This window comes from Psittacula echo (genome assembly GCF_963264785.1).
Source record: "Psittacula echo genome assembly, chromosome: 10".
Taxonomy (NCBI): Eukaryota; Metazoa; Chordata; class Aves; order Psittaciformes; family Psittacidae; genus Psittacula; species Psittacula echo.
This window is the reverse complement of record NC_137741.1, coordinates 6,493,701-6,515,229: the sequence shown is the minus strand read 5'-3', so window position 1 is coordinate 6,515,229 and position 21,529 is coordinate 6,493,701. Positions and strand designations below refer to the sequence as shown.

Below are 21,529 nucleotides of genomic sequence, written 5' to 3'. Positions count from 1 at the left end.
GAGGGAGGACATGAAAGCTTTTTAACCCTGCAGTAACTCGAGTAGGCAAATGGTGTCACAAGATGTTTCTCAGGGTGGATATATGTCAGGTTTTGCGCTTCCAGCTCGTGCCCCTCCTTCCCGTTTCTAAAGGAAGGTTTTCATCCTTCGTTGTTTGAAGGAAGTGTTGGATTTAGAGAGGGTAAGATGTCGGTTTGTGGGGCTTTCCCGACGGGCGCTACCCGGCATCCGCGCTCTGCTGCCCAGGCCTCCGGGCTGCCATCGGCGATGGATTGGCTGGCCTGGCGGCGGGGGGAGGTGAGGAGGCCTCTCGCGGCCAGGGACGTAGTTACGGTGCGTGAGGGCGGTCGTGGGGCCGGCGGCGCGTGTCCCGGCGCGGAAGGAGGGGCGGGGGGCGGGGGGCGGGAGGCAGCGGTGTTCGGAGCCCCGTAGACGGCGCGTGGAAGCCAATTGCGGCGCCTCAGCCGCAGCGCTGTGCTTCGGTGAACGGGCCCGGGCCGCGTCACTCCGCGCGGGAACGTGCTTGTGAGAGCGGCCGGATGGCGCCGGGCAGCGGTGTGCCTCTGAGCGAGCAGCACGGCATCGTTTAGAGGAGGTGACTGTCCTTGGATTGAACTCCCATCTCTGGCTTCCGTGTACATCAGTAAGTGAACGCGGTGCTTAGATGGCGCGAGTGCACAGGGTATTCTCGTCTTTCAGGCTGTTCCCGTGAGGCCAGGCGGTGCTCGTACGGCGGCCGTGGTGCTCTTGCTTGTGTGGTGGTGGGGGGACCGGGACGGTTGCACTGTAGCAGTTTAGGATCGTTGGATTTGTCCACCTCCGGGGTTTGGCTTCTTCACTGTTCATCTGCGTTGCATTTGGTACCTCAAAAAAATCTTGCATTCCATATTTATTTTTTTTTGTTGTTGTTGAAGGCACGTCAGAGGATTACAGATGGAGAATGCAAAACCAAGTAAAGCTTAGAATAAGGAAATATGGCCTGAATGAAGTTGCCTCTGCCTTGTAAAGGCTTTGAAGTTTTGTCATGGCAGAAGCTGGGTCTTCAGGAGTTAAAAGGCCTGGAATAAGTTTGTCACTCGGTAAAAATAAAAGGAAAAGAGGAACAACAAAAAAAGTGGAAGCTAAAGGAACACCATCTATACCTCCAGCATCCTCCTCTATTATTTCCCTTTTTAACAATGCTCCCGCTACCAAAATTACCTGTGCCATGTGTGGGCAAATGGTGCCAATGTACAGAATCAATGAGCACATGGATGAAACATGTCAGAGAAATCATGGCAAGATTGGTGTCAGTGATTCAACACTCAGCTCTGTTAAGAATGGGAGCCCACCAGCTGCAAATGTGAACAATAATTCCAGCTTGTACTTTTCAGAAAACCCCTTAAATCTGGAAACAAGTCCTTCCAAAAGCAGTTCATTGAAAACAGAAGGGAGTACAGCACAACAAGTAAGTCCTTATTTTAGCAATAGTAGTTCACTTTGTAGTGTCAACAGTGAACCACAGGCTGAAACAGTTAGAATAGTGTCTTTGGGAAGCTTGTCATCTAAACTATCCAGAAGACGTATCCAGGGAGGAAAACGGGTCACGTATAAAGAGATCAGCTCTTCACCTCCAGTGGTTCACAGTACGTGCAAAAGTGCTGCAGCACTGAATGGTGATGATGAGATTTATGCTGGGAATAGTTCTCAGAAAGAAAATCAACTTGCTTGGACAGAGCACCAGGAACAAAATGTATCAAAGGAACCCAAATTACAAGAAATAAACAAATATAATGGAGAAGACCTTGTGGATATTTTTGAGGTATCGTTACCAGCTGCTAACATTAACGGTCAAAGGTTACCTGTTGGTACAGGGATAACCAAAACAGAAAGAAGTTCCGAAGGTGTGATACATAGTCCTGACAAATTCGAAACACATCTAGCTATTTCTACTTCAGCAGAGCTGCTCAGTAGTTTGGAAGTCAAGACTCAGCCTCATACTCAGCGTATTCCTTCTTCCAAGAAGGAAGTGAACTCTTCTGGTACACAAAATTGCTTTAGCAAAGGTGATATACAGGTACTTCCTGTGGAAGTTCATGAAGACTTTAAAGATGAGATTAATAATACTTTGTCAGAAACTGTGGAAGAGGTAGAATTTCAAAATTCCATTGGGGACATTTTAGACCAGATAAATGAGGTTTGCTCTTCTGGTCACCCATATTACCTCCAGAATTTTTTAGTGGTGCTGCGAGCAGTCTTGGAGAATGAAGATGATGTCAGACTGTTCGATGAGCAAGATATGAACATTATAACCAAGTTCTGCAAGTTATCAGGTATGGTTTTTTACTGTTCTAATACTATTTTTTAGAATCTTAAGTCAACTTCCTGATTCGTTTAAACATGTTTCCAAGGAAGGAAACTCATAGCACAGAAAAAGAATATCAGTTAACACCAAGCTTTTAACGATTAATACATTACGAGAATTCTACGAAATGGGGTTATGAAGAGGCCTCTGCTGGATACATAGACCTTGGAAAAAAAAATGTGAAGTGGCATTTGTGAGCTTTGCTTCAGCACATTTACAGATGTTTTTTGTGCTTTGTGTGGATCCGTGGTTATCCGCATGATTATTATCCAGTGTTTAGAATGCTAGTTATTAATTAACAGTGATTTTCTTGTATGTAGCTTAGTACATAGTTCTCCTTAATTTCAGTAGGAGCCAGAATGTTGGAGTTTTAAGCCATCCATATTTACATAAGAAAGCAAACGTATCAATCCTATATTCATAAGTTAACAGTAAAAGCATGGAAAAAGTGATGCAAGTTTAAACTAACCCTCCAAGTTCTATGTATGTTTATAACTTGTCTTACGCTGTAATTAAGAGTAGTTTCAAACTTGGAGCATCAAAATAAGCTTATAACAACTTCCATAGGAAAATTTGTATCTGGAATTATTGCAGACATAACCATTTATATATTGTTTTAAGCCACTATAGCAGTATACAGCTGCCTGACAAAGAATTTTTAGATACATGCTCATACAAGCTCAGTTTATGCATCTGAGCTGAATATATGAAAGTGACAGTTGCTTACATACCTGCTGGTAAAAATATTCAGCAGCAGGCTGCACTTATTAATGTGTTCATTGAGTTTGGCTTAACTAGCAGGCTGTAAAGTTTAGCACACTGAAGAATAGTATTTCCCTGTGTGAAATTTATTTTGGTGTTTTTCCTCTCTGTAAATTATATTAGTTTTTTTCTGTATTAGAGTACAACAATCTTTAGACTTTCCCCACTGCAAAGTGGAAAAAAAACTGTTCTAGCCATTCAGAGCACTTAGTCCCTTAATGCTTGTTTCTATGATTATTTAAGTTCCAGCTGGTATTGTGGACTTATACCACAATGCATTACAAAAGAGACTAGCAAGGTCATGACATGATTAGCAATTGTGTGAAACTTTTCCAAGGCCAATAGAAGGCTTTCAGTAAATGTTTTCCTAATAACTTACATAGATATGGAGAATGATAGAATGAAGCTAGGTATATGTCATCACAAGGTTTTTTAATACAGGATACAGAATGACAAAAATGGAAAAGCACTGGCTTGAGCTTTTGGGAAAGAAATATAACTGTGCTAAGTAATTCCTTAAAAAAAAATGAGTCAATACGTATCTGTTTCTTTAGAAGGTACTTAAAATATGGGGAGGAACAACTTCAGAATCCAAAACTTCTTCTGAAGTTAAACAGCTGGAAAGGACCAGGTAAACATTAATTTGCCCTAGTTGAAAAGTTAGCTGGCTCAAACCACCATAAGAGGTTAAGAAACTCCAGAGGAGGAAGCAAGGGCTCTGACCTCACACAGGTATTTCTGCAGTGGTTACCTGATCACAAATAAGCTCTTGCAGATTAAACTGTAATAATTACAATTAGCCAATAACACCAGATATTTGAAAAATTAAAGAATAATACTAGTGTAAGATACTAATAAGTTGTGATCTCATCTTGGTTACGCTATTCTCATAACACAGGACTGTGTTTGTCAGGGAGCAGCAAGAACAGACTATTCTGCACAGGAAGACGAGCCAGGAGCCAAAGGGGACAGCAGAACAGGCAGGGACCACATCCTTATCTCACCTGTAGGGGTACAAGCCCACACTGCCCAAAGAAGAGGAGCAAAGGAAATCCAGTACTGCATTTAGCTGTGCTCCAGTGGTGGCAGGTCTTCAGGCAAGTCCATAGTGACAAAGCAGGTGTCTACGGGGCGCTGGCACACAGTAGCAGAGCTTAGAAAATAGCCCAGGCCACCAGCCTGAGCTTAAGTACAGCTCCCCAGCAATCAGGGGAGGCCCTGACAAAGCCTCACCCAGCTCTTCCCAGCTGCACCCTGTCAGAGGTGACATTGAACACAAGCAGCCAAACCTATGAGTGTTTGGATGGCATTTCAGAACCTATTGGTGCTCTCAAGACCATAAGAATGTTACAGCAGTTAACTTTCTCCACCTAAATGTGTATACAGGGACATCTTGATAATGCCTTGTTTATGCTGTGATAGTTAAAATGGGAATATATAAAGAAAGAATGGAATATAAGCAGCAAAACTCTTGGTAGTGGTTCTCTGAGGCAAGCAGTAGATGTGTATCATTTACATCCAAAGAAGATCTGGGAATAACGTGACAATTAGGTCATTAGTGGTTGTAGGCTTTGGCTACTTTGACAAATACTTTGACAAGAGACGCTCAGGATACAACTTCCTTATTTCCACACTCCCTTCTCTGGGTTAGTACAGCACACTAGTAGTAGTAGCTTTTTCTGTTAAAAAAAGGAAGTGCTTGGTTTCTCTTTCAGAATTGTGATGTCAGTATACCCCTCTCACAAGAGTTCACTGTAGAGTGGTGCTGATTGATAAATCCATGTCTGCAGTGGCTGCTGGAGTCGCAAATAAAACAATCTCTGCGGGATAGGAGAAACACAGTGATCAGATAGCATTAGGTCAATAGTGATGGATGATTTTACCTTCAAGAAATCTTAGAGTACTTCAAAAGCTCAGGTAGATGAGTTACCTGTTCCACATTAGAAATTTCTACCTAAGCAAGTGTTGTATTTCCGTTATCATAATACAAAAATCCTACACATTTTATACTATAAAGTTGCTTGAACATAGGTATTCTCCAATATTTAATTATTTTCTGCAAAAATGTCTACCATTCTCCAGTGAGTTTTCTCTAAAGCTTATTGAATGATGTTTTTAAAAGGATTAAATTTGAAGCAGTCCTTTCTTCCTGCCCAGTTTGCTCAGAAGTGGATGGCCTTTATGTTGGATGTAGGACACTGCCAATTTTTTAATTACTGGAAACAGTAAATCAAAATAGGGAGAAGCAGAGGTGTCTCCATCAGGAGTGATTTGCAGTGCAGTGTCAGGCTTTGAATGCAAGCTGAGATCTGTCTGAACTCAGGTGTAATGGTCCACGTTTAATGTCACTGCATGCTGCAGTTGGGACAGTTACCAGTGGTAAAAAACTGAGTAAGAAAAAAAATGTGATATTTTTCTGTTTCGCTTATAATCTTTCAGCTTAGAGCAGTTTTGTAATTTCAGTGATACACCTGAAACTCTTAAGAACTTTAAAATAAAAAAAAAAAAAGCTAAATGCTCCAAATTTCCAAAGGTAGTATGCTGCAGAACAGCATGCTTAAGAAACATTTAATTACTTGTGCCATACTTTCTTATTCTATTTGTCATTACAATCCGTTTGCCAGAAAGCCATACTCACATGCCTTTACTGGATTGCAGCCCTAGTTTGGTGAGTTTATATGGGCTGAAGAAAGGATGTCCGGGTGTTCAGCCTTTTTCCTGAGTTGTAAAAGCTGGAGACAGACTTGAAAGAAGTCATAACCCCACAGAGAAAATTACAAGCTTATGTGTCTGAATGTAATTCTGTCAGTGAATCGATCCTGGAAAAATTCTGTTAAAAAAAAGGCTGAAGAAGTCTCTTCAAGGACAGGAGAATAATTAAATAAGCATGTAAAAAAGTTAACTGCCATTTCTTATATATATTTAGATCTGGGAATGTCTCAGTGTCTGTTTTTATTAATTTATTAATTCAGTTACAGTTAAGAAGCAGCAGACATGGATTAAAAAAATATAAGTTAATGAGGGATGAATAAAGTATTCAAAAGAATGCTGGATGTAGTAACAATAGCTGGGCTATTTTCAGCTAAGATTTAATAAGCTATTTTGTTGAATTTCAGCATTGTTAGTATTTTAAAAGTATTTTTAAAAGGTAGTTTAAGAGAGCGCTTCCCTGATAAAAAATCAATAGGAGGTTTTTTTTTCTTGTTTTCAGTAGATACATTGATAAAATCAAATATATTCTTCAAAAAATAAGAACATGAATACTAAACAGAGAGGAATTCTGTGAGATTAGAGCTTCTTTTGTTCCTCAACATCAAATAGTTGGTTGTTGAATGAGTGGTAAAGAAATAAATATCTAATTAACATCACAGTATGCAAAGTTTGAAAAAATGAAGTTGTCTTTTCCTAGAAAACAAATTATTCCTTAAAGGATATGCATGTCCAAAGTACGTTTTAGCAATATTTGTTACCTACAAATATATTGTAATAATTTTCTACCTACAAAACTTAAAGGTTCTAGTGAGCAATAATTACTTGGAAAGGAAAGTTCTGTTGTTTACCAAGTCTGCTTATAGAACATGAGCAGATTTTAAATGTGGTTTAGAGGATATCTGCACTGAGGTAATTTTTCTAGTTAAAGTAGTGAATATGCATGGTACCGTATTTCCGAATTTAATTTTCTTTTTATCCTTCCCCATTTTAAATCAACTCTGCAGTTGGAGGGCAGAAGTTATATGTGAGACTTTTTCAACGCAAGCTGAACTGGTTAAAAGTGAACAAAATAGAGTATGGAGAGATAAGTATGGATCTGTCACCAATAATTGAAGAACTGGCTGAAGCCAGATTTTTGCAAACAGGTATGGCCAGCATTAATAAATTTTTAAAATATTACAAATAAAATCTGCTGTTGTGTCATTTTAGAGTTTGATGCGCTACTGTGCCTTGAGAATTAGAGAAGCAGAACAAAGGTTTCAGGTAGATGTGTTACCTTAATGATAAAGGCAGTTAGTGCAAATGGGGTAACAGGGAGAGGTAAATAAATCTCATGGCTATAAGTACAGCAATAGGCCTTATTTGCCCTCACCAGCCTCATCTCAGACCCTGACCTGCACAGCTTCTGCATGTTGGTCCAGGAGCTCTACTCAGCATCCTTCGTAACTGCCTTGAGGTTTCCTGCAGGAACTCTGTCCCAGGCCTTGTACACCCCCGGCTGGCTAGACCTCCAAGCAGTGCTGCAGGTGTTTGTTTCCAGTCTTGTCTTATGTCTGGCTTGTCCCTCAGATTGACCCTGGACCTGACTCATCATTCAGGCTTTTCAGTGGCTGCCAGTGGAATCTGCTGTCAGGACCTTTTCTCTGGCCATTTGTGGTGGAACTGCACCAGGGTTGGTGAGGACACTGCCAGTGCTGTGGTCACTCTTGACTCCTGGCTCATTCCCCCTTGTACAGCAGCTCTGCTCTTGCTGCTCCCTGGCAGCACTTTTTTGGGTTTTTTTTGCTTTGGGCAAAGTTAAATCAGGAGGAAGACAAATTTTTCTGAACAGCATTTTATTGTACCTTGACAGAATTCCTTCATGTCTGATTTTGTTTTGAAGTTGCAAAGGGATGTTTTTTCTGATTATTCCTTCACATTGGACCTATGAAGAGAATTAATTTCAAGCTGAACCAGCTAGCATCTGTAGTACATGTTTGAATAATCTTTAGTCATGAGGTTACTACTAGGTTATGTGAGTTGTTGCTGTAGTGTATATATAAAGCATATAATGACTATATGTGGGTCATTTTACTTTCAGAATCTGAACTGGAAGACCTGTGTGAAGGGTTGGATTTGCTTTCAGCCCCTGAGCTAAAAACATTGGCAAAAATCTTTCATTTGCCAAACACAAATGGTCAGAAACAGCAACTTGTGGATGATTTTCTGAGGTTGGCTAAACAACGTTCAGTCTTCAGCAGGAGTCAGGCTGGTATTGGGACAGTGATTTTAAAAAGGTAACTCTTTGTAGTTAGATTTTGCGGGTGAATGTAAGTTGTGCTTCAAAAGACTCAATCCAGATGCCTTTGGAGGAGAGGGATGCATTTAGTAAATTCATGGATAAAAAGGGACAGCAATAAATTTTGGTTCACAGTGGATCAAACAGAAGGGTAAATGTTAGACTTTTTTTTTTTAACTATGTCATGCTTTTCAGCTATGGGCATGATTATCTCCAAAGTTATTCAGCCATACAGAGAAACATCTAGGACGAAATAGGGAAAGTTGTTGACTGTTAAAGCAACTGTCTGATGTTCGTTTGCTGGGTGAGCTCTTAGTAGAATTAGAGGGGAGCAATAATGATCACTGTGATTGACCTTGTATGTCAGCACGGAGCCTCTTTTTCAGCAGTATTTTTAAAGCAAAAAGCTTGTTTGCTTGGCAAAGTGTTCTTTCTGTCACGTGAATTTTTTCACTGTGGCTGTCACAGCTGTGTTTATCAGATGCCCTTGACTTCCAGGTCTTCTGGGGTGCAGATTTCAGGTTTAAGGTGTCATTCTGCCCCAATAGGAGTGATTACAGCATTACCATTCTTGGTATTTGGAGTTGGATCTGTAGCTAGAACATCCACAAAAAGTCCAGGAATATGAAGTGAAGTAATAGCCAGGGTACTAGTGCTAGAGTACAAGTCCATTCTGGACTTATGCAGTTGCCTCTCTTAGTACCTACCAAAAAGTAGCTGAATAATAGTGCATATAAACAAAGTTTGCTTCTCTAGCAGTTAGCTTGTCTGGTAGGCTGGAGAACTAGGGTCTGAACTGGGGAATTTTGAAATGCTTTCTTTACAAAATGCAAGTTGGGTAGAAAGCTGACAGATACCAGTATGTGTGCATTTGCTTCAGTAACATCATTTATCTTTCCTGTGGTATTCTTTTTCAAATGAGAGAGATGTAAAGCTTTGTCAAGTTTTGCGTAGCTGTGTTTATTGGACAGGTATTCCCACCCTGAAGTCTATCATGCAATTCCCCACAAAATTCCTTGTATTCAGAGGGGCCTAGTATTGGAAGAAGAACTTTAAAATCATCCCTCCATGAAGAATTACTGTTACGTGAGTCAGCAAGGTCTTCTTATGCCAAAAGAGAGGCCTAATGCTTTAGGAATGTGATGTTCTTTGCTGTAGCGGACAGCAGCTGAAATACTAGTTACCTACTGAGATCAGTGAAGATCCTGTTTTAAATCCATACTGTCCTGTAGACTAGTAACAGAAATGTTCTCTTGTATGAAAACTCTGGATGAAGATGTGCTAATGGAGATACCCTAAAATAAGGGATCTCAATTGTGGTCTGTAAACATCACCCTAACAGCAAACTACATGTTGTTGGTACTACCTGGCATAGCAATAAGAGTGGCTGCACTTAAAGAACAGTTAGTTCCAATTTTATTGAGCCTGAATTTTAGCCCTTAAACCTTTTATTACTTTGCATTTCTTCGGCTTTTCACTAGAGGCTACATATACTAAATACTTTCTCAAGCCGCTGCTGTCAAGGAAAATGAAGTTTACACATTAACTGGCTCAAAACCAATATTGCTCTTATACTTCAGTATATTTGAATTTTTATAAGTGATGGTAAAAAACAATTTACTTTTGCTAATGATTTTAATTGTCCTTCCAGGGTGAAGGACGTGGCTGGAAAATCTGTCAGGGTCTGTAAAGGCCCTCGAGATGTCTTTTCTCGAATTCTGCTGCTATTTTCACTGTCTGAGTCAATGGAGGATGAAGAAGCTGGTAGCGCTGGTCAAGGACAGCTCTTCACAGTCCTTATGGTAAACATGGGGCGTATGGTATTCCCCAGTTACACTGTAAATAGGAAAACACAGGTCTTCCAGGACAGAGAAGATCTCATCAGGTAGGGGGGAGCTTTGGAAGTTTGCAAAACTGTTTATTTCTAGAAAAGCTTTACTGCAGTACTTGTGTAGGCAAATAAGGATTTGTCATGCGGAACACCAGATGTAAATAGGTAGAAGCGCACTTTTGCAATTATTTTAAAAGCTTTTTTGTACCCAGGTAGGACTCATAATTCGCAGAGACTTACCTTTTGAACCAAGATAGCATATGTATTTGCTTTGTGATCATCTGCTGATGAAAGTTGTTTCTTCATTTGTTGTGATGATTATTAGAATGGACCAAACAGAAATACATTCTCTAGTTTATAAGTAATTTGAAACATGATGTTTGTGGCGTAAACCCTGCTGATCCTATGAGACTAAGAATACTGGCTGCATGATTCAGTGTCTTTGTACACTGAAAGGGTGTTTTTAAAAGATATTGTATGGAGGAATTGATTTCTTCTTTTAACTATAAATGTTTTTTGAGCCTATTACAGTTATTATGTTTTTTTCCTTTAGGTATGCAACTGCTGCTCATCTGTCAAATGATATAGGCACTGCAATGGTAAATGGGAACTGGGAAGAAGCTAATCATCTGTATATGTGTGCAAAAGAAACCTGGAATGAGCTGAAAAATCACCCTTCTTTGAGGTACTAAATTGAAAACTAGTGTTCATGTGAAACTATTAAGTGTATTTTCTTACTTTTGGTACTTTTGAGAGAGGCTCATAGACTGGTGATGTTATTTAAGCCTGATAAATTTAGAAGCTGTAATGTCCTTGAAGGCTTTGAACTTCTTGGTTGTTTGTTTAGCTATTAAGTGATGGTATGAAAAGGCTTTCACTGTAAAGCCTTGGGAATGAATTGGTAGGCATGGATAAAGCACTAAAGCATTTCTGTTCTATGTGCCAGTGCAGGAGAACAAGAGCCTTACTTTTCCCTTGTCATAGTTTCTTGTTTGGCTTTTAGACAAATATCAATAATCAGAATTTAAAATTCACTGTGAATAAAAGGATGTTGCAAATGATATGGAAAAACATACTGGGTTATTCATCTCTTCAAATTTCCAAGTGGGTGTCATTCAGGAAATGTTACTAAAGATCTGAGAACTGAAATAATATGTATTGGTTTTAAATGTTCTTCATCAGTTTTTCTGTCAATTATTTTGTTTTCTGGTTTAATGATACACTAAAAGTATGTTTTACTTTTAGCATGATACACTTTGGCATTATATTCATTTTCATGGCAACTGATTTAAAATAATATTCATAGAAGGTGATTTGGAGGCCTATTCCATTTTGCACTGAAGACATTACAAAACCCTATTTTGATTTCAGTAAGACATTCAAAAGACTGTCTTGAAATATAGAGGTGCCTACCCAAAAGATGTTAGTCTTCATTTTTTAGCAGAAAATTCCTGTTCTAGGCTTTTTCTTTTGTTCAGCTGTGTTTCTGAAGTTAGCCATCTGATTTAGGAGAAAAGTTGGCAGTAACAGAACATGGTGTAATAAGTTATTGTTTGGTGTAGAATTTACTGATAATTCCACTGCTGTTGAAACCAAAATAAGCTGAGCAAATGCAGCTTGCACCTGCTACCTTAGCTAAACTATTTTCTTACCTTTGGGTTCTTGACATGGCAGCTGGGATACTCACTGCAGTTCAATTGTAGTATATAAGGCATTTAATTCTTGTAAATCCTTTAGGTATAAGCATTCTTAGTAAGAGAATTTTAAGAGTTTAAATTGACATCATTAAATTGGTCTGAGCTGCTCTTATCTTTCAGCTATCACAGAGTTTTACCTGAGTACTTGAGACATTTCACAGTTGGCTGGGTGTATACAAGAATCCTTTCTCAAGGTGTTGAAATTTTGCAGAGACTTCACATGTATAAGGTAAAGTGGTGAAGTGAATAGGAATATGTGTTTAATGTAGCATTGTTCAGCTGTCTATATTGGTGATGTACCAGCTATTAGGAAGAAAAAATAACTGTTACTGCTGAAACCAGGACTTGTTGCTCCTGCACAGGCAACAATTAATATTCAGGTCTTTTTCATGTACAATAAGAAATACGGAAAGGACAAAAAGATCGTCTTTTGGCAGCTAACCTTTAAGTTTACATAAAAATATTCTAGAGTTTTTAAGATACATCCATGCACCTGAATACAGTGGGTGCTAAAGTAAAAATGGGGTTTGAATTGTGCAGAGATAAAGTTTTATAGTATCCAGTAATTAGAAGGGAGAGGAGCAAGCTAATTATGTAATGAAACTGCAACTTGGTTTTCTATCTCCATTAATAAAGATACAATCATGTTGCTGCAGGAAGCGGTGGAGGAGCTGCAGACTCTTCTTTCTCAGGATGTGTATTGCACTGACAGCAGAGGGCGATGGTGGGATCGCCTAGCTCTGAATTTACATCAGCACTTGAAAAACACTAAGAAGGTACCTTCACAAATGCATGCTGTAAAGCTGGAGGCGCTGCAGTCATTGTCTGCAACAGTTTTAAAAATACTTCGTATGAGAAGGACAGAAGGGTAGGATCTCCTAAAAATGCAGGTACTGGTAGGAATTCCAAGGTCAGGCAACCAGTTTCTCCTAAGAAGTTGAATATTGAGTTTACTCTCATCCTTGATTGGCCTGCATAAAAGTACACTGGAGAATTGGGATAAAATGCTTGTATTTTGTTTTGCATTTTGATTCTCTATGTCTGTTAAGAGGAAATAATATCATAAGCTGTCAAGTGTCTGCAGTTGTCTCTTCTGCATCTCATACCCCCATGTCAAGCTTTTTTCCAATTTTGGAATTAGAAGTTGTACAAAGGAGTTAGTTCCTTATTGACAAATTAGGACAAAGTGCTTTCCTCAAGTCACAGACAGTACGTCAGAACCATGATTTGAATTAATTTTTGGAGTCTGTATTTAACCCCAGATTTTCTTCAGTGCAATAGTGTATTGGTCTAAATTTGTTCCGTATGTACATACCCAACTGATCTGGTCCTTCTAATTCCATATTATGTGCTGTTAAGGAACTGGCTTAAAAATATTAAACTGATTTACCTTAGAACCAACTCTTTTTCTGGTCACTTATGTAGAATTTACATTTCCTTAATCTTACATTGATCAATACAAGTAGATAGTAATTCCTTTTTTACTGTACCACTGCAAATGTGAATCCAGAAGCCTACTATTGCAAAATGTTAGTTACTAGTTAGAAATTCCTACATAAAAAAGGGGGCACTGTCTTATATGCTGTTTTTTACTTTCACATTTTTGTGCTTCTTAAATCAGTTTTGTCTTTTGGGCTTAGTAAGGACAGATAGATGTGCATAAGTCTTTCTAAAGTATTGCTTGTTATGTTGCTCTTTGCTAGGCCATTGACTGCATCAGAAATGGGCTGGCAGACCCATTTGTACGTACTGGGCATCGGCTGTCTCTCTACCAGCGGGGCCTAAGGATCAGAGACTCGCCAAGCTGCAAGCAGTTCAGATGCCTGCTGCATGATCTGCCAGCCATACCTGTGCAGGATGTGACACACGTAAGTGCAGTTGCTGGTGGTTTCTAAGAAATAATAATTCATGAGGTCTTTTTTTCTTCTGACAGTAAAAAATAATCTGAGAGACTGTTGTTATGTGCTATGTACCAGTCTCTTCACTTATTTGTGCCTCAGGAAAATGAATACAAATATGTTTCTAAAACAAAAGTCTCTTGTAAACAAATAGTGGTACTTCATTAATAAATGGTCAGCTTCTTATCTGGAGTTAGTCAGCTGTACAGTGATGTAATTTGCATTGCTTTACTGAATGTGTTACGAATCTGATCAGCTCTGAACTCCACTAATTTACCAGCAACACTCAGAACCTTTCTGTTTGAAGAGTCTGATCAAATCAGTGCACTGCCTATGGTGTCTTCAGGCCAAGGGTTCTGTGTGTTTTAGAAAAAGTAATAGTAACCTGAGCATGTTGTCACCATGAGTTTAATGGCTCAAAAAAATGCAAGGTTTTTTAGTAACCTTTGGGAGTTGTGCACTCTAAATATATACTATGCAAATACGCAAAATTATGCACTTACATCAGATTGGAATGGGGGTTTTTGAACTCATTTTTTTCCCTACTGTTGCAAATATAATTGCCTCTGGGCAAAGTCAGAGCAGAGCCTGTCTGTCTTGGCCTTGTCATCACATATCTCTCTGTAGCCCTTTTTCTCAGTCCAGCATGAGTCTCCTCTGTCATCTGTGGTGTTCTTTCCTGGTCCTGCATATCAGAATACTATGTTTCCATCTGCTCAGCATTTTTGCTACACTTTTTTTCCTGAAATATTTGCCAGTTTCTAACAGCTAAACAATGATTTCAAAGGACTGGCAGGTTGAATTTTGTTGAGTTGATATTTGGAAACAAGTCTAGTTCTGATTTTAAGAAAACTGAAAAGGAGTGGAGAGTGTTTTAGGAGGGATTCAACTACCTAGGCCAAAGCTTTTTAAATGTGATGCTGGAAGGTAACTAGCTCTTTTAACATGTTCAGGTTACAATCAAAGGAAAGATGTGCCCTCAGACGGGAATGGGAAAATCTGTATTTCTAATGGAGGATATTGATGATGAAGAAGGAGGCAAAGACATCAGTGTATCCACAGTCATGTGTTCAGTTGAGGAGTTGGCGTTAACTCATTACAGGCAGAATGGTTTTGATCAGGGTAAGAGTAACTTTTTTGTTTGTTTTTACAGAGAAATAAGTGTGGCAGTACAATGCAATTTATGAAGCAGTTCAGTTAATAGACCAGCTTTAGCTGATTCCATTAGACTACTTTGTAATCTGATTTTGTTCTAAATGGCTCTAAAACTTAATTTCCTTACCAAAATGTTCTAATACGTATTTTCAACCTAACCCGCTTTCTGGTCTTTACTTGCTGCCTTCATGTACCTAAGGTGGTTTTGAAATGTTTCAAAAAAAACCCTGCCCCATTGTTTTTTCTTCTTTATCTCCGTAGAAAAGCACTCACTTTGCCTTTCTTATCAGTATCAGTGAACAGCTATTTTATTTGTTAGGGTAGCAATGTCATTTAAGGAGTGTCATTGAGGAAAGGTACACTTCCACTGATTTTTGGTACAGATGAACATCAAATCAGCATATACCATAGCAAGACACTTACTTAGCAACTTCATTTGAAAAGGCTTGGTTTTCAGCTTTATAAGTAGTTGCTCATATATTTTCATATCTGTATATGAAAATATATGGTTTTCATCCTATATATATATTTTAACATGTATAAAATCTATATTTTTACACATATATATTGTTTATATATGTAGTTGTATATATACATATATATGTATATATATATTTCATGTATATATATATTTCATATATATATAGCTCCTATATATGTTCATATATAGGAGCTGTGAAAAGCCATGGACAAACAAGAATATATAGGTATGTTGTTGTATAGGAAAAAAGCAAAATACAAAAAGGTAGCAGATTTTTTTTTTTTTTTTTTTTTTAGATAAAATTTGTATTTTTGGATGAAATATTTTAGTATGATTTTGTATGACTGATAGGTTCCCAAATACTGTTGCAGGAAAAGTGGCCATATCAGAAAAGGGTAAATGGGAAGGTGACAGTAGTTAGACTTTGGGAGAATTGTCTTGAAGTCCCCACTCGATGCCTTACTCCCACCCCTTCACCATCAGTCATCCAGGCTCAGTGGCTCAGTACACATTTGGAGCACACAGTGGCCCCATGCGATTTAGTGGTAGGCCTACAGGAACGGCATGTCTGTTCCAGCACTGTGCACATTAACCACACACATGTGCATGCGCCCTCTCCCCCCTATACTATACATTCTATATAATATAATAACAAACGTGTAGCATATATTCTATTATCTATGTGTAACATTACATATAAATCATGTATTATACTAAACATACATCACAGAGTGGTTGAGGTTAGCAGGGAGCTCTGGAGGTCACCCTGTCCCACTCCCTGCTTGAGCAAGGGCACCCAGAGCCAGTTGCTCAGGGTTGTGTCCAGCTTTTGAGGATCTCCACAACCTCCCTGGAGTGTGTCTGTGTGTATATAAGCACACACACACACACACACACACAAACTCTGTGTGTGTGTATATATACACATACATACATACACATACATATGTGTGTATGTGTACACATATATGTCTATATATGGCTATATGTGTGTATATATATACATGCATAAAAGTTTATACCAACATACTTACATATGTACATTCACATATATATTTACACATATATGACATAATATATACCATACATACATATGGCCATACATGTTAAATGTTTTAAATAATATTACAAATAATCTACTATAATATATAATTATAGCTATATAGACAATAAATATAACACAATATATAATATATATTATGTAATATGCAAGATGTATTTATATGTTATAAATGTGTTATGTTTTTGCTATATATCATTACTAATACATAATTGTAGCATATAATAATATAGAACATATGTAATCTAATCTGTAACACATAATACATGACATGAGATATAATGTGTATTAACTAATCTATATATGTAGATATAAAAATATGTATATATACATATATAAATTAGTTAATATATTGGTTCTATATTATTTATATATTTGTATATACTTATATACATGTTATAATGTATAGATGCACATATGTACACATATTATTGTAGAATAAATATTCCATAGACATATGTATATATGCAAATGTAATTAATTTATATATGTGTTTATATACACACACCTATATATACATGTGCATATATACATATAAATGCTTTAACTATTTTATATGTGTGTGTGTATGCATATATGTACACACACCTATGTATATGCCACATAGAATCACAGAATAGTTAGGGTTGGAAAGGACCTTAGGATCATCTAGTTCCAACCCCCCTGCCATGGGCAGGGACACCACACACTAAACTATATACATACGTATATATATACACACATACGTATATAAAAAAAATTAGTTAATACACATATCCATATACATATATATACATTTTTAATTAATTTATGTGTGTGTATATGTATACATATGCATGTATATGTGTATATATACTTGTATATATGTATATATACATGTATGTTTGCATGTATAATGCATGTATATGTGGCTGTATACACATATATGTACAGATACATATGTATGTTCATGTACATATACAAATTAATTTACACACATATATGTATGTATATACATGTGTATATATATAGGGGTATGTATATATATATACACACGTATATAAAATAGTTAATCGTATACATCTACATTTTAAAAAATGGGCTGATATAAAGACAATTTATTAAGTAACAGGGATAAAAATAGAGATGGTGCAGAAGCTGTCACTCACCATCAGCAGAGCAATGCTCAGCCAGTGTTACTGAAGTGCTCATAAATAAATATTTATATTACATATACAATACACACAGATAAGCATGCGTATATGTATGTATAAATACACATACAGGAATACAGGTACATGTATGTATATGTGGAGATTTATTAGATAGTGTTTTTATGTATACAACCATTTTGTTATTAATATATTACTTTTTAGTGTAAATGTTTTAAATTTTGTATTAAAAATTGTTAAACACTAAACTGTATTTGTGACAGGGCATAGTAATTTTTTCCTTTCAGTGAAGGCCACTAGCCTGGAAATAATAGAAAGCATTAGCAAACTGTAGAGTTTTAAAGTGCATTTGGAACTTGATGCTGTAACATTAGGATATATTGACTTCAGGTGTGTGTACACCTGAGCCTGGTGTGTTTCTGTTTGGATCATGATGATTTAGTACCTCTTTCTATGAGACTGCTGTAGAAATTAATGTTTCCATTGTTATTAAATTTTGTCCTTTAGGTATTCATGGAGAAGGCTCAACGTTTATCACACTCTATGGTATTCTAATGTGGGATGTTATTTTCATGGATGGCATACCCGATGTTTTCAGAAATTCCTATCAGGTTTGTAAAGCTTTCTTTAGAGAATTTCTTCGCCCATTGCTAAAGACTGAAACCATGTGAAAACCGTATTTGGGCCTAGATTAACATTTTATTCTGAAGGTCTTTGCAGGCAGATCTTCATGTTTGCTTGGTTTTATTATTTGTTATATTGGGCTTGTTGCTAAAGGGCTCCTTGAGAACTAATTGCTCTGTGGATCTAGATTGACTGTCAGATAGGGCGGGATTCATCTGGCTAAATGCCTGTGTCCTATAGCTGAAGACCCTAGGCAAAGTTTCCAGTGGAAGAATACTGCTGTACCTGAGCATTGTTCAGCTCATTTGAAGATAATGCATTCCCATTAAAAAAAAAAAAAAGAAAAAACATATCTATCTTCTCTGGAGCTTTTAAAGGGAATTAATTCACATTTCTGAGCCCAGGTTTGTTTGCATCCCACCTGTGCCACCCCAACACCTTCATACTTTTGGGATCTTCCCTCCTTTTTTGTCAATGACACAACCAAGCAAACAGCACTGCACTCAGCCCAGCAGCTCCCTGTCATACCCTCAGGTTCATGATTTAGGTGAACTTGTGGCTTTTAACTAAAAACCAGCAGTGCACAGGGCTAGGATGTGGCCAGTGTTTATTGCACTGGCACTGGATGGTAAAATAAATGCACATCTTTTCCTGTTTAATAAAGGTTTATGTGGTGGCCATGTTGATGTTAAATTGAGTCAGTGTTTGTTAGAGTGAATTTGTAGTTAAGGAAAATACGAAGTAGGGCATTGTCATTCTTGGAGTCACTGCTTTGCTGGCAGCTCCTCAGAGATGTATTTACCTTTCTATACAGACGTTCCCCCTGGATTTATACACTGACAGCTTCTATGAGAACAGGAGGGATGTCATTGAGGCCAGCCTTCATCAGCTGCAGACAGCTTCCTCAGAGACACTGGCAAAGTTGATTGCTGATGTCTGGACCGCCCAGGAGGGAAAAGCAGCAGCACTAGTTAGCTGGGGGCGTTTTAATTCCCTCCAGCAAGTTCAGGTGAGGAACTGTTGTCCAGAATGGGCACTCATTAGGCTTGCTGTTAACTCACAGTTTATAGTGAGGCACTGAGCCATGACTGATGGGGAAAGGGAAGAATTGCTCTGGAAGGTAAGCACAATGCTCCCTCATCCCAAGTACTGTGACTCTTTTCTCTTATGTCAGTCACTTTTCCTGCAACAGTAGCTGGGAACAGAGGAGGGAAGTTGCTGTAGATAAGATCTACTTAAGCTTGTTGTTACACAAGACTAAACAAAAAGCTGAGATGGGCCCTAGAATGTTCTTGTGAGTGTCGGGACTGGCTGTACAGGAAATTAAAGTTAAAAGTAAGGCAGCTTTCAGCACTTCTCTTACAGAGCCTCGTCTGCTGCCTCGGGGGAAGGTTTCTGAGCGGTGTTTTCCGGCGACTGTCCAGGGATCTGCGACACTGCCGCGCCGGGCTGCCCGACCTGGTCGTGTGGAGCACTCACACCCAGCACTTCAAGGTATAGCGGATGAGCTGCGCACTGTGTCCATGATCTTACCTCAGGTGTAAAACCTGGACCCATACAAACTGTATTATCCTGCTGTGGTGGAGCTGAACCTGCTGCTCATCTGCCCAGTAGCTATGGCATGCAGTGGGTGGTTGTTTATCTGCCATGTCATCACATTTTACTTTAATGGGCATAATGAGAAACAGCAAGAGGTAGCAAGGTACTGTTGTAGAATAGGTCTAATTAAAATTGCTAAAAGCAGCTGTACCTGTCAGTCATCGACATTCTGGCTGCTGTTAACAAGGGGTGCTTATGCCTCCACTTACACAAAATCTTGAATATATGAGACTACAACTGTGTCACTGCCATAGAGATTGAGCTAACAGTCATGGATTGGGTCTGGCCTGGTAGTGGAACAGGTACCGGAAGACTACTGCGCATCTCAGCTGCTGGAGCAACTTGTCATGCATTTATAAGCCAGAGCTGAGTAGCTGGAATTAGTGTTCTAGAACATCTATGATGTTGCTTGTCAGTATCAGCTGGAACAGGTGAGGCTGCAGAGGATCAGTTTTTGAACATGTGGTATCTATCTTCATTCACCAGCGCCTTTGCCTGTGTTTTGGCAGATATTTACTATATAAATTTCATTCTTACAGTTAAACTTTGGAACATGGGTTAATAGTTAGTTTAGCCCTCACCAGGATTTCCATTGTGCCAAATCGATATTATTTTTGTTGCAAATAACAGCCATAAAAGAATACTTACATAAGCCTGCAGGAGTTAATGATCTTGCAGTTCCTCCACAGGCACACTACTAATCAATCATCCACATTCCTTTGTAGCTGGTGGAAGTGAAGGGGCCCAATGATCGCCTGTCCCACAAGCAGATAATGTGGCTGAGTGAACTGAAGAAGCTGGGTGCAACAGTAGAAGTGTGTCATGTGCAAGCCACTGGAGGCAAGAGTAAACACCTTGGATAGTAACAGAGCTCTGAAGCACTTGGGTAACTTGGGTGATTTTACAGGAACTGGCATCCCACATGCACCACTGGCTGCTGCTTATTAAAAGTAGTTTCTTCTGAAAATCTGGTTTCTCGCAACATTACTGTAGTTGGGTTTAGTACAACACATTCTAGAAATAGCAAAGACTGTCAGTGTGATTTACTGTACGTAAGTACTGTGTGTCACTGTGTTCCGAGGAACAAAGCCTTTCTCTTCTATTCACTATTAAGAACTAACTTTGTGACAGGTAACCTGGGGGTTTGCCCAGGAACGATAAAAACAGCTGCAGTCACACACCAAGAACATCCTCCACAACAAAACTTGGGCTGCATCAAGTCCTGACCACCTGTGGAGCCTGAGTTCATCATGTTGTCCAAGTTCCTTTGCAAGGTGCAAGTTGACTTGCCAGGATTGTCAGGACCAGCATTGTTCTCCAGCTGTCCCCACTCTGTATTCTGCATTTCAATTTGTCAGTTTAATATAAAAAATAGAGCTGGTCAGTGATGGCATGGAGTAAGGCATAACACTGGGGGTTTTCTCTTAAAAGCTGTTTTAATGTGCTGCTCTATATGAAAGGATAATGTATTTAACAGCCCCTTCTTCCATGAACATCTGTATTTCCTGTGTAAAGGGGAAATATTTCTGGTAGTAGAGAGAAGTTGTTCAGTGCAAGACCACTGCACCCCTGTACAGCATGGCATTGGTTACAGTCGGTTTTGCCCCACATGAATCGATGTGTTTCCTCTTTCAAAAATAAGCCAGTCAGCTGAAACGGAACCAAAAGGATCAGTTCTCTTTTAAGACACCAAAATCCTGTGGGTTTGTCTCAGCTTTACCACACGGTCAACTCTCTGCAGTCTTCATCCTCATACTGAGTAAGTTTTCCTGGTAGCAGAAATTCTGCTTACCACACAAACAGCAGACACTGTTATAGAACATAGTGCAAAATGAAGATCATTTGCACAGCTTTTCTATGAATCCTCTTCCTAGAGCACAGTGTTTCTGCTTTTCTTGGAAAAAGTAAACACCCACCAACTTTTTTTTTTTGTTAGAGGAAGTAAAAAAATGGCCTGA

The 21,529-nt window shown here is 38.6% G+C and overlaps 1 protein-coding gene across 1 annotated transcript; it reads left to right on the top strand.

Moving 5' to 3' along the window:
- Positions 1–518: 518 nt before the first annotated feature.
- Positions 519–20,530, top strand: FAN1 (FANCD2 and FANCI associated nuclease 1). Its single transcript, XM_080626274.1, has 14 exons — positions 519–643; positions 915–2,312; positions 6,823–6,963; positions 7,899–8,094; positions 9,748–9,981; positions 10,481–10,612; positions 11,745–11,853; positions 12,281–12,400; positions 13,328–13,492; positions 14,476–14,644; positions 17,856–17,959; positions 18,787–18,981; positions 19,338–19,466; positions 20,297–20,530. Exons 2-14 carry the CDS (start codon positions 1,025–1,027, stop codon positions 20,432–20,434), a joined length of 3,120 nt encoding a protein of 1,039 aa, XP_080482400.1. The 5' UTR covers positions 519–643; positions 915–1,024; the 3' UTR covers positions 20,435–20,530.
- The last annotated feature ends 999 nt before the right edge of the window (positions 20,531–21,529 follow it).